This window comes from Anolis carolinensis, chromosome 1 (assembly GCF_035594765.1).
Source record: "Anolis carolinensis isolate JA03-04 chromosome 1, rAnoCar3.1.pri, whole genome shotgun sequence".
NCBI lineage: Eukaryota > Metazoa > Chordata > Lepidosauria > Squamata > Dactyloidae > Anolis > Anolis carolinensis.
The window spans coordinates 274,080,871-274,095,146 of record NC_085841.1 but is presented as its reverse complement, the minus strand read 5'-3'; the positions used below and the strand labels follow the sequence as shown (position 1 = coordinate 274,095,146).

Below are 14,276 nucleotides of genomic sequence, written 5' to 3'. Positions count from 1 at the left end.
ACTGTTGTTTTCAGAAATTTGTAAGACAAACTACAAAGTATAGAAATAAAGCTTTATATTTATTGCATAGCATACAAGTGAAAGTACACATGATTTAAGTTAAGACAAACATGGTTTAAACAATAAAAAACAGACAAAATAAGAGCACAATAAAATGCTCACATCTGAAAAGGTAATATTTTAACAATGCTCAAGAGAAAGGGGATTATATTAAAACACACTGCCAGATGCTGACATATCTATCATTAGTTACCTTGATTAGAAATCAAAAGTCAAATTTACACTTTCTCCTGGCTTAATCTTCAGCAGATGTGTTTGTTTGATTCCGTCTTCATGCAAAGATGCGCTGACGCTGTAGGTGCCAGGAGAAACTTCAACATAGATATCCTGCATGTAAAACTTGGAGGTCAAGATATTTTCAAAGGAAAGATCAACACTGGTAAAACTGTTTTAACTATTAGGAAAGCCATTACTTACCAGGGCCTTAGATATACATATGCATATGACATGCGAGAGAATTGGCTAAAAATGCAATATAGGTGGTATATCACCCCTCATAAAATCTCTAAATGTTGTAAGAATGCATCTGACAAATGCTGGAAGTGCGAGCAACAGACGGGCACTTTTTTTCACTTATGGTGGACATGTCCAAAAGCTCAACTTTATTGGAAAGATATAAACGAAGCCATACAAACAATTTTAAAAATAAAAATTAAAAGAGAACCAGAATATTTTGTACTTGGAATGTTAGACATTGACCATGATAAAAATAAAGAGATCCTGTTTAACTATTTGGTCACCGCCGCGAGAATAACATATGCCAGGCAGTGGAGACGAAAAGAGATCCCAAATAAGGAGGAATGGTTAAATAAAATCATGGAGGTGATGAACATGGATAAACTTACATATTGGTTATCCACAAGTCAAGGTCTACCAAAGAAAGAAACCAACTGGGACCTGGTAAAGTACTATTTAAAACAAATGAAATTTGACCCTATCTGCTGAATCAGATACAATCTTAGGGACTGATGAGGACGAAGGGGATGTGGTGATTTACCAATTTTTGCTAATTTATATACATATATAGATATAAAAACTTATGAAGAACCAGTTAAAGTTAGATGGAAGTCAACAAACCCTTTTTCTTTCTTTCTTTTTTCCCTTTTTTTCTTTTTCTTTTCATTTTCTCTTCTTTTTTTATTATTACATCTCATTTCCTACTTTCCTATAAACAATCGATGTTCTACCACTTTCGATGTGAAAATTTTATTACTTGCTAATTCATATTTCTCTCTAAAACGAAAGCCATTATTTGGTGTGTTTTCCAAAAGTATAGCGTAGGCATGTGTGAGCACAAAATGGCATTCTATAAAACGTAAGTACATACTTTTAACAGGAGAATATTATTGCCAAGAAAGTATTGCATGTATGAGCAATAGCTGGGGAGTAATTGTAGGAGCTTGCCATACTTTCGATGGATAATTTATAATAAGTATATCTGTAGAATCCTCAGTTTAAAATACACATTTTCTCCCCGTTTTCCCATACAGTTCAGTTTTTCATATAAATGTGTGACTGTTTTAGTCTCTTAGGAAACTGTATGTGTTTTACCAAGTGTTATCCCATAGAGTAGGACTTAGCTTTCCTCTCCTTGCACCCCATAATTGCTCTAAAATGTTTTCCAATTCACTGAAGCAGACTCAGAAGGAAGGGATCCTGTCCGTTTTGTTGAAAGAATGACATGCCCGGATACAACACACAGGGGAAAGAGCCACAGAAGCTTTCAGTGATCAAGCAAACTTATACTTGCTTTTGTATCAGAGGTCTTAGCTGGAACTAATGCAGATGGTTCTGTATCTGGACACCCAGGTTCTTCCACTATTGGATCATGTTTACTTTCCTACAGAGAATTGGAATTTAAAAGCTGGAGGTAAGCAGGTCAACCTTCAGGGAAAAAAAAACATACTGAATCCAAATCAATGCTGACAGACATCAAGAATGACATCAAATATGCCATAAAATACTAATAACATATCTCTATATAACCATAGCTGTTACGCCAAACAGTACAGAGGGAAAATGTTGTTGGTTACTGTGATTATCCTGACCAAACATGTTCAGATCCTGATAATTAATAGATAATAATAATAATAATAATAATAATAATAATAATAAAACTTCATTTATACACCGCCACCATCTCCACAACGGGGACTTGGGGCGGCTTACATGGGGCCATGCCCAAAACAATACAATGTAAACAGCATATAAAAAAACAACACATCACAATACAATAAGCAATACAATAAATAATATCCATTACAAAATAAAACAAGGAGACAATGAAAACAAGGGCAGACCACATGAACATTAAGTTAAAACTCGGGGTGAGAAAGACATAAAAATAAAAACCACAGCGAACAGGGTCATAAGGTAGTGGGGTATTCTGGAGGATAGATATTAGATAGATAGACATCAAGACATATGCCATAAAATACTAATAACATATCTCTATATAACCATAACTGTTACGCCAAACAGTACAGAGGGAAAATGTTGTTGGTTACTGTGATTATCCTGACCAAAAATGTTCAGATCCTGATAATTAATAGATGCACTCTAAAGTTGCATTAAGAGTTGGTGATCAAGATTCCTTGTGATGCATCCTACAAAACTGCATAGTATCAATGTCTGTTCTGAAACAGTGTGATGTACAAGAACGCACAGGGGAAAGAGCCATAGAAGCTTTCAGTGATCAAGCAAACTTATACTTGCTTTTGTATCAGAGGTCTTAGCTGGAACTAATGCAGATGATTCTGTATCTGGACACCCAGGTTCTTCCACTATTGGACCATGTTTACTTTCCTACAGAGAATTGGAATTTAAAAGCTGGAGGTAAGCAGGTCAGCCTTCAGGAAAAAAAACCCATACTGAATCCAAATCAATGCTGACAGACATCAAGAATGACATGAAGACATTTGCCATAAAATACTAATAACATATCTCTATATAACCATAGCTGTTATGCCAAACACTACAGAGAGAAATTGTTGTTGGTTACTGTGATTATCCTGACCAAAAATGTTCAGATCCTGATAATTAATAGATGCACTCTAAGGTTGCAGTAAGAGTTGGTGATCAAGATTCCTTGTTATGCATCCTACAAAACTACATAGTATCAATGTCTGTTCTGAAACAGTGTGATGTACAAGATCGATCTCTTAGCTGTCTAAAGGCCACATTCAAACCGTAACTGTAAATCTCATGGTTTCCTAAGAAATGAATTTCCAAATCACATACTACGGCATCTCTAAGCAGTAACAGCTGGTGGTTCTCTCCCAGAGGAAGTGGTAAATCTGCTTCAGGTTTCAATCTGAACTTTAAATGCGCTATTCAAGGTGAACCTATTCCACAAAATACATTCAGCATCTTCGACAGTTCTAATGACCGGTACAGATTCATCAGCCCTCTCCAAGAAAGCCATGGGATGCCACTGTTTCCAAGTAAAGATGATTTGAACTCGAATGTGGTCAGCCAGTAAATTATCCCATGTGCAAATCTTTTTTTTCTTTTCTTTTTTATAAAGTAGGGGAACAGTATTGTAAAATAGAAAAGAGAGAATGCCTAAGAAAAGAAGAAGAAGAAGAAGAGGAGGAGGAGGAGGAGGAGGAAGCTCCTAGGAAAATTTAGGAGTAAATTGGTCTTCCATTCTTTGTTCTTCTCGTCTTCAATAACCTTATGACTTGACTCTTGTTTTTTTTAATAAATCTTTATTTTCTTCCTGTATTCCTCATATCCTTTCCAATCTGTTGTTCTTAAAATTGCATTCAAAGCACCCCCAACAGATGGTCATCCAGTCTCTGTTTAAAAGCCTCCAAAGAAGGAGCCTCCACCACACTACAGGGCAGAGAGTTCCACTGCTGAACATCTCCCTCTCACAGTGAAGAAGTTCTTCCTAATGTTCAGGTGGAATTTCCTTTCCTGTAGTTTGAAAACGTTGTTCTGTGCCCTAGTCTCCAGGGCAGAAGAAAACAACCTTGCTCCCTCCTCCCTATGACTTCCCCTCACATATTTATACATGGCCATCACGTCTCCTCTCAAACGTATGCACACTTACTTCATTTTCAAATGCTTTCAACAGATTTTCAGATGCTTGCCTGCTGTGGTATCTAAAGATATGGGCAACTTCACACTCCTTAAACTGAAGTGGAGACACACAGCAGTAGTAGTTCTGAGGAGCAATGAAGAAGAAAGTATGATTAAACAAAGAAGTATAAGTACATTTAAATTGAAGAAAGCACAATTTAAACCTATGACATTGTATGAAACAGAGTCTGTTCTACAAAGATGTGACCATTTTTTTCTTGCATGGATGGAAACATTTGTCAATTTTGTTTTCTGTCACATTATAAACCTTCAAAGTGAGAGAAAGCAAAATCAACAAATGTCAACTACAAGCTATCACTGTCATTACTTTGAGAGAACTCACAAACTGTGGGAAGCATTTCAAAAGCAAACTGAAAAGATATTCTTCCAAACTGTACAGGACACATTCAATCACTAAAGTGATTGCAGTTTGGACCTCCCTAGATTTTAACAGCAAGGAGCATGAATAGGGACAACCTGTTATTATTACTGTTTGCCTTCAAGTCATTTTGTATTTATCCAATTTTATCACAAGTCTTCTTGGCAATATTTCTTCAAAGGGAGTTTCACACTGTCTTCTTCTAAGGCTGACTTACCCAAGGCTACTGAACGGGTTTCAATGGTTCTCGTCTCCCAGTGTCCTAGTCTTACACCCAAACTGCTACCCCACATTGGCTCCAAAGTATAATTTCATTTCTATCACCAGCACAAATAAAATAAATTCTGATAAGAGCTGTAACCAATGTTGAGCCAGAGTAATCAAAAGTTTTCCTTCACCACTGCTCCAAACTATTGAACCTATTGCTTCACCACCCACCATTCATTGGGAAAACTTGGGGGCTAAGTGGACAATAGCAAATGAGAACGGAGAACTATGAACACAGAACTGGCAAGACTATTGGTGGGCTTTGCCCCATCATCTGCTGTTTTCTTCCAGACGGCTTGTCCAGGAGGGTTTCTCTCTTTCCCTGTGGAGTCCATACTAATGAGAGCTGAAGTTGGATAAACTCTATTGCAGCATTGGCATAACTGAAGATCCAGGACTTCAAAACTTTGAATTCCAAAAATGCCAAAACCAGATCTCTTAACTTCTGTTTCTTACCTGTTCAGTGTTTTAAAAAATTACAAGTTCTTTCTGTCCTTAGCATAAATCTGTAAATTTAGGTACATCATGATCAAAATCTATTTGAAATGAATTTTTACCCAATGCTATCCTTTATGGAAAACAAAACACTAAAACCCAACCTCGAACCACACCTCCTAGAAGAGTCTCTGCTGCCCCCTGCTGCCCCTGGACTGCAAAGGTGGAAAGATTATGATGGAGAAGTCTCTCTTCATTATTCTCAACAGGTTGGCTTCTGAGCATTATATTCTTTTTCTGACTGTAGGGGAGATGAGGATAGTTGATGCATACATCTATGGCCAAGCTACATTGGCACCAAGCTGGCAAATACCTGTATATCTGTATTTTATTTTAAATGAACCAGATGTATGTTGTATGTTGTTTGTATTGTCTGTGCTTGATAAGGCCAACTGGCTATTCAATAAAATGTTGTTGACTAGAAGTCTGATGTTTCTTGAGACTGTTAGTGGATTTTCCTTGCCAATACTGTTGGACTTGGTCTGAAGAAAGTGTGGCTCAGAGGATACATATGCCTCCAAAAAGTACCCTCACCCCCAACAAAAAATGGGTAAAAACACCCCCAAAATGCATTGAACATGGGAAGGATTTATGGCAGTTTACCCCAAACACAGCCAAGTCATTCAAAATGCTCTGGCAAATCCAGAACGCACACTGAGAAGTGACCTTTCATTATGATTTATGGACTGCTTTGGTTGCTCACCCTAAGGCTTGAGAATGTTGTAGTAATGAAACGCATGAAAAAAACCAGGCCACATCCACAAATAATTTCCCTGGATTTAGGCTGGAGAAATATAAGGAACACCTGACAAGGTCTCTAAAATAAAGTGGACATTATGGTAGAGTTTCAGTACCCTGGCAAGGCTACTTCCTCCTCCCTTTTGTATTTCATAGAATCATAGAATCATAGAATCATAGAATAGTAGAGTTGGAAGAGACCTCAAGGGCCATCTAGTCCAACCCCCCGCTAAGAAGCAGGAAATCGCATTCAAAGCACCCCCGACAGATGGCCATCCAGCCTCTGCTTAAAAGCCTCCAAAGAAGGAGCCTCCACCACGGCCCGGGGGAGAGAGTTCCACTGCCGAACAGCCCTCACAGTGAGGAAGTTCTTCCTGATGTTCAGGTGGAATCTCCTTTCCTGTAGTTTGAAGCCATTGTTCCGTGTCCTAGTCTGCAGGGCAGCAGAAAATAAGCTTGCTCCCTCCTCCCTATGACTTCCCCTCACATATTTGTACATGGCTATCATGTCTCCTCTCAGCCTTCTCTTCTGCAGGCTAAACATGCCCAGCTCTTTAAGCCTCTCCTCATAGGGCTTGTTCTCCAGACCCTTAATCATTTTAGTTGCCCTCCTCTGGACGCTTTCCAGCTTGTCAGCATCTCCCTTCATCTGCGGTGCCCAAAACTGGACACAGTATTCCAGGTGTGGTCTGACCAAGGCAGAATAGAGGGGGAGCATGACTTCCCTGGATCTAGACGTTATTCCCCTATTGATGCAGGCCAAAATCCCATTGGCTTTTTTAGCTGCCACATCACATTGTAGGCTCATGTTTAACTTGTTGTCCACGAGGACTCCAAGATCTTTTTCGCACACACTGCTGTCAAGCCAGAGAGGGAGATTTGACATGAAATGTCAGTGTTTTCTGACCTGACAATGGAATTTCCAATACAACCATGACAGAAATGAGAACTCAGCTTTTTCTGAAATGTTGAGTCTCAGATTCTAACAATTTCATCAAAATATTCTTCTACAGTTCAGTTAAAACCTAGTCTTAATAATAGTCACTGGGCTAAATTCATAGAACATTGTTTATGGGAGAATGCTGACAAACAAAGACAGGAAGCTATGATTTATCCATTCCTTCCCTTTGTATCTCAGGAGCACCTGCTTTGAAGGTCTGAAGAACTTTATGAAATTTGATGGGAGGTTTTCAAAAGAACTGGCAAAAGATATTTCATTCTGTGGGAGCTCCCCCTGGATTTCATTCTCTTCCAAACCTTGAAGCAATCCATTCACCTTTTATACAGATTGGTCCCTTCAAAGCTGGTGTTGTTCCCGCATCAAGACCCCTTTACCTCACATGCTGCAGAGATGTGGCCCATGTGTTCAGCAACTGAAGCAAAGGCTGCAGCAAAACATGCATCTTCACCATCCCCTTCCTGTTTTCATGAAACAAAATGTAATGTCACTATAGAAAACATGACACTATACAAACAAAAGGGCAATGTGTTATCTTGTAGAAGCAGAGCTTGTTATACACAATTGCCTCATGCTAGCTAAATAAGAAAATGAATAAGAGCTCCTCAAGAATTGTCTTCCACACTGTGTCTTAACATGTTCAATCCACAACTCACTGCAAGAGAGGCTTCTTAGAAAGAATTACCTCTCACTAAATTTGTTTTTATTTTATTTTAAAAACTAGAAAACAAGACAGTTATCAATGACAGTCTCATTTTCCCAGACCATCTCACGTAGCCAATGTAATCTTATATTGCTCTAAAAGCCTCCTAAAATAACTTAGATGGGTCTTTAAAAGCTCCCTATACTTTTAATCCCAACATTATGATCCCATCATCATCCTTTCCCGTCTTTGGTACCATATAAGACAGCAAACTTCAAATTGCCCTTGGATGACTAAGACAAATCTACTGATAAGCATACCACTCTCCTGCCCCATAAAAGCAGCTACACAAAGCAACATTGCTTCCCATGGCCTATTTGTGCATATTGGTCCCCCTGAATCCAAGAGCAAAGACAACAAACATCATGATGCATTCAGACTTTAATGGAAGAAGCTAACTATATACACTCCCTGCTTCCATTATAATTTAATACCCATCTTTACACAGATTTACTCCGAGGCTACATGAAGCAGTGTTCAACAGGGAGTTTCCATTGAGAAACATGGTAGGATTATGGCTTAGAGGTTTAGGGTTGATAAAGGGGCCCATCATCCCCTGCATTTACATGTAGGGGCTCATAAAATGCAGCTCTGCACAAGATTTTGAAACTTGTTTCAAATAGTTAATTTTAATCTTTTTTTTTTTTTACTAAAAACAAAACAACCTCTAATCAAGTATTAAGTAAAGAGAAGATCTGGAAGTTCTTTCTTGCTTCTGGTTCTCAAAACAGTTTTACAAACTCTGCTGTTAACTGGATATTTGAAATTTACAAACAAAAAACACCTACTTGCCATTTGTTTCACTTTATATTTTCTATTGCATTCACTGCTGTCTTTAGTTAAAAGCTATCAAAAATAACATGATGTAGGTAGAAAAGTAACCGGTAGAAGAACAGACAGATGGTACATGAGACAATCACAGGTGCGATTGTGATAAACATCTGTTCTGGGTAACCGGTGGCCAGTGTGTGTGTGTGTGCATGTCCTTTCAAGTTGTCTGTGCAGCAGTGAGCAACACACTGAAGAGATCTGGCAATGTGGATGAAAGTGTTCATACCCTCTTTTGAACTGTAGTCAGAAAGTAAGTAAAGCATAGGTTCAGTTCACTATGATTTCACTGGATTCCAACTCCCATCAGCCCCAGCCAGCATGGTCCATGGTGAGGAATGATGAGGGGAAAGCAAATAGCAGCAAGTAGCACCCATGAGGAATAGGGCAAAACAAGTGCATGTGAACCATTCAGTTTCAGCTTTCCCAGTGTAGGGTTTTCTCTTTTTCACTTTATCATGGCTTCCATCAGTGGAACTTAATGAAAAGCATTAAGATCAGGATGGGGAATATATAGCCTTCTAGATGTTGTTGGATTGCAAGTTTCCTAAGCCCCAATCAATATTGTCAGTGGTGAGGGATATCTGCAGGACCACTTGCTCCCTAACCTTGGCTTAAGATGCATGGCTGAAAATAACAGAGATGGTGTAAAAGCTGGCAGGTACTAGAAAAACACATCATTTTGAGGGAGAACTGCTACTGTTGCTTTTCATGAGGCTGTTCATTGCAATATAATTATTTTGACCCCAAACATAGTATCTCAAGGTTTTTCTTTTTAAAATTCTTACCCGGAAGGTCCTCCTTTGGAGCTGACCAGGAATTGGCCAGTTTAATTTTCGTGATTTTGCCCGTTCCAGAACTTCCTGTGCAAGTGTTGCTGTGCGTTGCATGCGATGGTTAACACTTAGGGAATTGGATGTCATTTTTTGCAACCTGATTTAAAAGCAATGACAATAAACAGTACACTTTCTCAGATTGCAACAAATGGCGTCAACAGGAAAAAAAGAGATATGAAGAAGACAAGAGAGGAAATGGAATTAAATTGTCTATTCATCTCTAATGAATTTTATTAATTCACCAAGAGTTGCTTTGCCCACTTGTTTTGTACAATTCTGTTCATACAGATTGCACATGGGATACTTTCCAAGTCCTTCATTTTCAAGAAAAGGTGAGGCTCATGAACACTGTGAAAGCCAACCACTGCATGGCTATCAATCTCCTCCCAGTAGACTCAAATACAAGGAAAGGCTTCATGAGAACCACCACTCCTCTAAATGTTCCCCCAGCAACAAAGAGGGCATCCCTCTGGGCAGCTAAACCAGGAAATCCCAATTGGATGGCCCCCTACAAGGGTCTGCCTCTAGGGGCAAACCAAGAATGGGCAACTTGGAAGTCCCTGAACAGACTCAGAAGTGGAGTGGGCAGATCAAAAGACAACCTGGCAAAATGGCACTACCTAGAAGAGTCCTCCACCTTGTGAAACTGTGGAGCAGAACAGACAACGCTGCATCTGTATGCTTGCCCACAATGTCCTGCCTCATGCATAGAGGAAGAACTGTTTAAAGCTACAGAAAATGCATTCACTTTCGCCCATTTTTGGTCTAAAACAATTTCGCCGCGTGTGATTCCTCTATTTTACCAGTTTTATACCTATTTATACAATGCTTTTGACACGAAATAAATAAATGTCTGTCCTAAAAATAGCCCCCATCCAAAATGTCTGGAAGCTGTTTCCTTTAAGAAGAGTCTACAAGTGAGGCACGAAAATCACTTGGTATGGAGGCACTTGTACCATGGCTCAATCCGTGGCTTTTAGATGTAACTGGATGATATCCCAAACAAATGCATTATTCATTTTATTTATTTATTTATTTATTTATTTAATTTATATACCGCTCTTCTCCCCCAGGGGGACCCAGAGCGGTCTTACATAATGGCAAGATTAATGCCACATATAATACAAAATATAGTAAAACAAACGATCATAAAAACACACTTAAAACCAATATCATACCCCATTTAAAACAGTAAAACACTGTGTGACCATTACAACAGGGTCAGTAGCATTGGGCCAAAAGTCAGAGCCAGTCTGTATTCAATTTCACATTAATCCAACGAATACATCAGATTATATCAACCGTATCTTAGGATGGGCCAAAAGCTTGGTCCCACATCCAGGTCTTCAGCTGCTTCCTAAAAGACATGAGTGAGGGGGCTTCCCTAATCTCCCTTGGCAAGGAGTTCCACAGCCACGGAGCCACCACCGAAAAAACCCTGTCTCTCATCCCAGCCTAATGCACCTGTGACGGCGGCGGGACCGAGAGCAGGGCCTCACTAGAAGATCTTAATCAGCGGGGCGGCTCATAGGGGGAGATACGTTCGGAGAGGTAAGTTGGACCAGAGCCGTTTAAGGTTTTGTAGGCCAAAGCCAGCACTTTAAATTGTGCCTGGAAGCTAACAGTGGAGCTGCTTCAACAGAGGAGTTGTATGCTCCCTGTACGGCGCTCCAGTTAATAACCTGGCTGTGGAACGTTGGACTAGTTCCAGCTTCCGAACAGTCTTTGAAGGCAACCCCACGTAGAGCGCATTGCAATAGTCCAAACGAGATGTAACCAGAGCTTGGACCACCGTGGCTATGTCAGGCTTCCCAAGGTACGGGTGCAGTTGGCGCACAAGTTTGAGTTGTGCGAAGGCCCCCCTGGCCACCGCCGAACCCTGGGGTTCCAGGCTCAGCGATGAGTCCAGGAGGACACCCAAACTGCGAACCTGCGCCTTCAGGGGGAGTGTGACCCCATCCAGCACAGGCTGTAACCCTATACCCTGTTCGGCCTTACGACTGACCAGGAGGACCTCTGTCTTGTCTGGATTCAACTTCAATTTGTTCACCCTCATCCAGTCCGACACAGTAGCCAGGCCACCGGTTCAGGATCTGGACGGCCTCCTTGGAAGCTGGAGAAAAGGAGTGATAGAGTTGGACATCATCTGCGTACAGATGACACCGAACTCCAAAACTCCGGATGATCTCGCCCAGCGGCTTCATGTAGATGTTAAACAACAAAGGGGACAGTACTGAACCCTGTGGGACTCCACAAGACAATGGTTGTGGGGCCGAACAGCTCTCCCCTATCAACACCTTCTGGGTACGGTCCTCAAGGAAGGACTGGAGCCACTACAATGCAGTACCCCCAAGGCCCATTCCCACGAAGCGACCCAGAAGGATACCGTGGTCTACGGTATCGAAGGCCGCTGAGAGATCCAGGAGAACCAGCAGGGACACACTCCCCCTGTCGAGCTCTCTGCGGAGATCATCCACCAAGGAGACCAAGGCCGTCTCAGTTCCATGCCCCGGTCTGAAGCCAGACTGTGCCGGATCCAGATAATCAGTTGCTTCCAAGAATCCCTGGAGTTGCGAGGCATTAAGCATTAGTATAACAGAAGCAACTCTGTTGTATTCCTATAGTTAAGACAGTGTTGTCACTTTAAAATAGAGGATTTCATTTTCCTTAAAAAAAAAAAAAAACAAAAGGTTAGCTAAAGGATTGCTGTTTGGCTCTAGAGAATTCAGAAATGTAGAAATATACCTAAAAAACATCAGGAAAGCATTATTGCCATACTTCACATTTTGAAGTACTGATATAACACAATAGTCTATTGCCACTGTGCCCTTTAAGGTCAAGATCTAATTTAACAAGCAGCACAGCTGAGTTCATTTCACTCACAAATTGTAATGGGCAACCTTTGAGGATGCCTGCCATAGATGTGGGTGAAACATCAGGAGAGAATGCTTCTGGAACATGGCCATACAGCCTGGAAAACTTACAGTAATCCAATTACAGTTTGTTGGTTCATTTGTTTGTTTTGGAGTTCCTACAGCTTCCAAAGGCAGAGAAGACAGATGCTTATCTTGGGAGAAAGGAGTGCTCTATTGGCATATTTCTGACTTGGCCGTCGCTCAGTGTCGTCACATAGTTTCTGACCCATACCAATGCTAAGACCATAGGTCTTCTCAGAGTTTTCTTGGGAAATTTGCTCTGAGGCCAAGAGAGTGGGACTTGCCCAAGGAATCCCAGTCTACGGCTCAAACCACTGTATCCTGCTGGTTCCCTTTCTCTGATTTACTAGGAATCCCATCCTCACTCTGACAGAATGGAGAGAACCTCTCTTGCTTGTTTGTCGCAAAAGGTGTGCCTGATCCGTGGGACACAGCAGTCACTCCAAATGTTTAGTCAAGCCTTTACTGCGTTTCTCAACCTGGGGGTCAGGACTCCTGGGGGGAGTCGCAAGGGGGGTTCAGAGGGGTTGCCAAAGACCAGTATTTTCTGTTGGTCATGGGGTTCCATGTGGGAAGTTTGGCTCAATTCTATCATTGGTGGGGTTCAAGGGGCTCTTGGATTGTAGGTGAACTATAAATCCCAGCAACTACAACTCCCAAATGCCAAGGTCTATTTTCCCCAAACTCCACCAGTGTTCACATTCGGGCATATTGAGTATTTATGCCAAGTTTGGTCCAGATCCATCATTGTTTGAGTCCACAGTGCTCTCTGGATTTAGGTGAACTACAACTTTAAACTCAATGTCAATGCCCACCAAACCCTTCCAGTATTTCCTGTTGGTCATGGGAGTTCTGTGTGCCAAGTTTGGTTCAATTCCATTGTTGGTAGAGTTCCGAATGCTCTTTGAGCGTAGGTAAACTATAAAGCCCAGCAACTACAACTCCCAAATGGCAAAATCAATCCCTCCCAACCCCACTAGTATTCAAATTTGGGCGTACTGGGTATTTGTGCCAAATTTGGTCCAGTGAATGAAAGTGCATCCTGCATATCAGATATTTACATTACGATTCATAACAGTAGCAAAATGACAGTTATGAAGTAGCAATGGAAATAATTTTATGGTTGGGGGTCAACACAACATGAGCTGTATTAAGGGGTCCCGGCATTAGGAAGGTTGAGCACCATTGCTTCACTGTAAACATTTTTGGCGGGACTTCTCTCCCACTCCAGGTGTCCGGGCTCCCCCTGCCGGTCGCCTGAGGAACTCACCGTGACTCCAACCCGCGTGGACGCCAGCCGTCAGAAGCAACGCAAGAGGCGAAAGGAAAGAGCCGTCGCTCAACGCCGCCTTATGAGCCCATCTTTCCCGCGGGAAGCGCCAATGGCTGAAAGCAAAGCTGCTGACGTCACTACTACATTGGTTGTCGCTGCAGCTGTAAAGGCACGCGCGAGCTTTCCGTGCGAGCCGTGTCGGAGGGAGTAGTGCGTTAATCGGAACAGCGACTTATTGCGTCACAATGGGCGCGCCTCCTGGCCCCGCCTTCTTCCGCTTCAGCTGCTTTGCTGAAGGCGGCAATTCCATTGGTCGCTGATTGAAGTCCGGTGGAACTCAGCGAGACTCACTTTGGGAAGGCCTTGCAGAGGAGGAAAACAATCCTGTTCCAGGGCCTTTCCACACAGCTTTATAACCCAGAATATCAAGGCAGAAACTCCCACAGTATCTGCTTTGAATTGGATTATTTGAGTCCACACTGTTCAAAGCAGAAAATGTGGGGTTTTATTCAGCTGTGTGGAAGGGGCCTCAGAAAAAGAATCCCATTTGAGTCAAGGAAGCTTGTAATAGGCCGGGGAACGCATAGAAATTGCATCTGCACTGCAGAGTTAATGCAGTTTGATGCCACTTGAACTGCCCTGGCTCCATACTATGGATTTATTGCATGGAGCCAGGCTAAAATTATATAGCATGGATAAGAAGTGGGATAATAATAA

The 14,276-nt window shown here is 41.4% G+C and overlaps 1 protein-coding gene across 1 annotated transcript; it reads right to left on the bottom strand.

Moving 5' to 3' along the window:
* Positions 1 to 38: 38 nt before the first annotated feature.
* On the bottom strand, positions 39 to 13,807 carry LOC103278316 (A-kinase-interacting protein 1). The gene is made up of 7 exons (XM_008107114.3): positions 13,557 to 13,807; positions 9,303 to 9,447; positions 7,361 to 7,444; positions 4,118 to 4,231; positions 2,776 to 2,865; positions 1,811 to 1,900; positions 39 to 387 (listed from the first exon to the last, which is right to left on the bottom strand). Exons 2-7 carry the CDS (start codon positions 9,435 to 9,437, stop codon positions 259 to 261), a joined length of 642 nt encoding a protein of 213 aa, XP_008105321.1. The 5' UTR covers positions 9,438 to 9,447; positions 13,557 to 13,807; the 3' UTR covers positions 39 to 258.
* Between the last annotated feature and the right edge of the window lie 469 nt (positions 13,808 to 14,276).

Bases quoted from the DNA above. Each gene is read 5' to 3' on its own strand.
- LOC103278316 (XM_008107114.3), bottom strand. From the start codon at position 9,437: ATGACATCCAATTCCCTAAGTGTTAACCATCGCATGCAACGCACAGCA. The intron at 4,232-7,360 runs GTAAAGGGGTCT...ATTGCTCCTCAG, and splicing joins ACATCTCTGCAGCATGTGAG to AACTACTACTGCTGTGTGTC. The intron at 2,866-4,117 runs GTAAGTGTGCAT...AATTCTCTGTAG, and splicing joins TGAAAGCATTTGAAAATGAA to GAAAGTAAACATGGTCCAAT.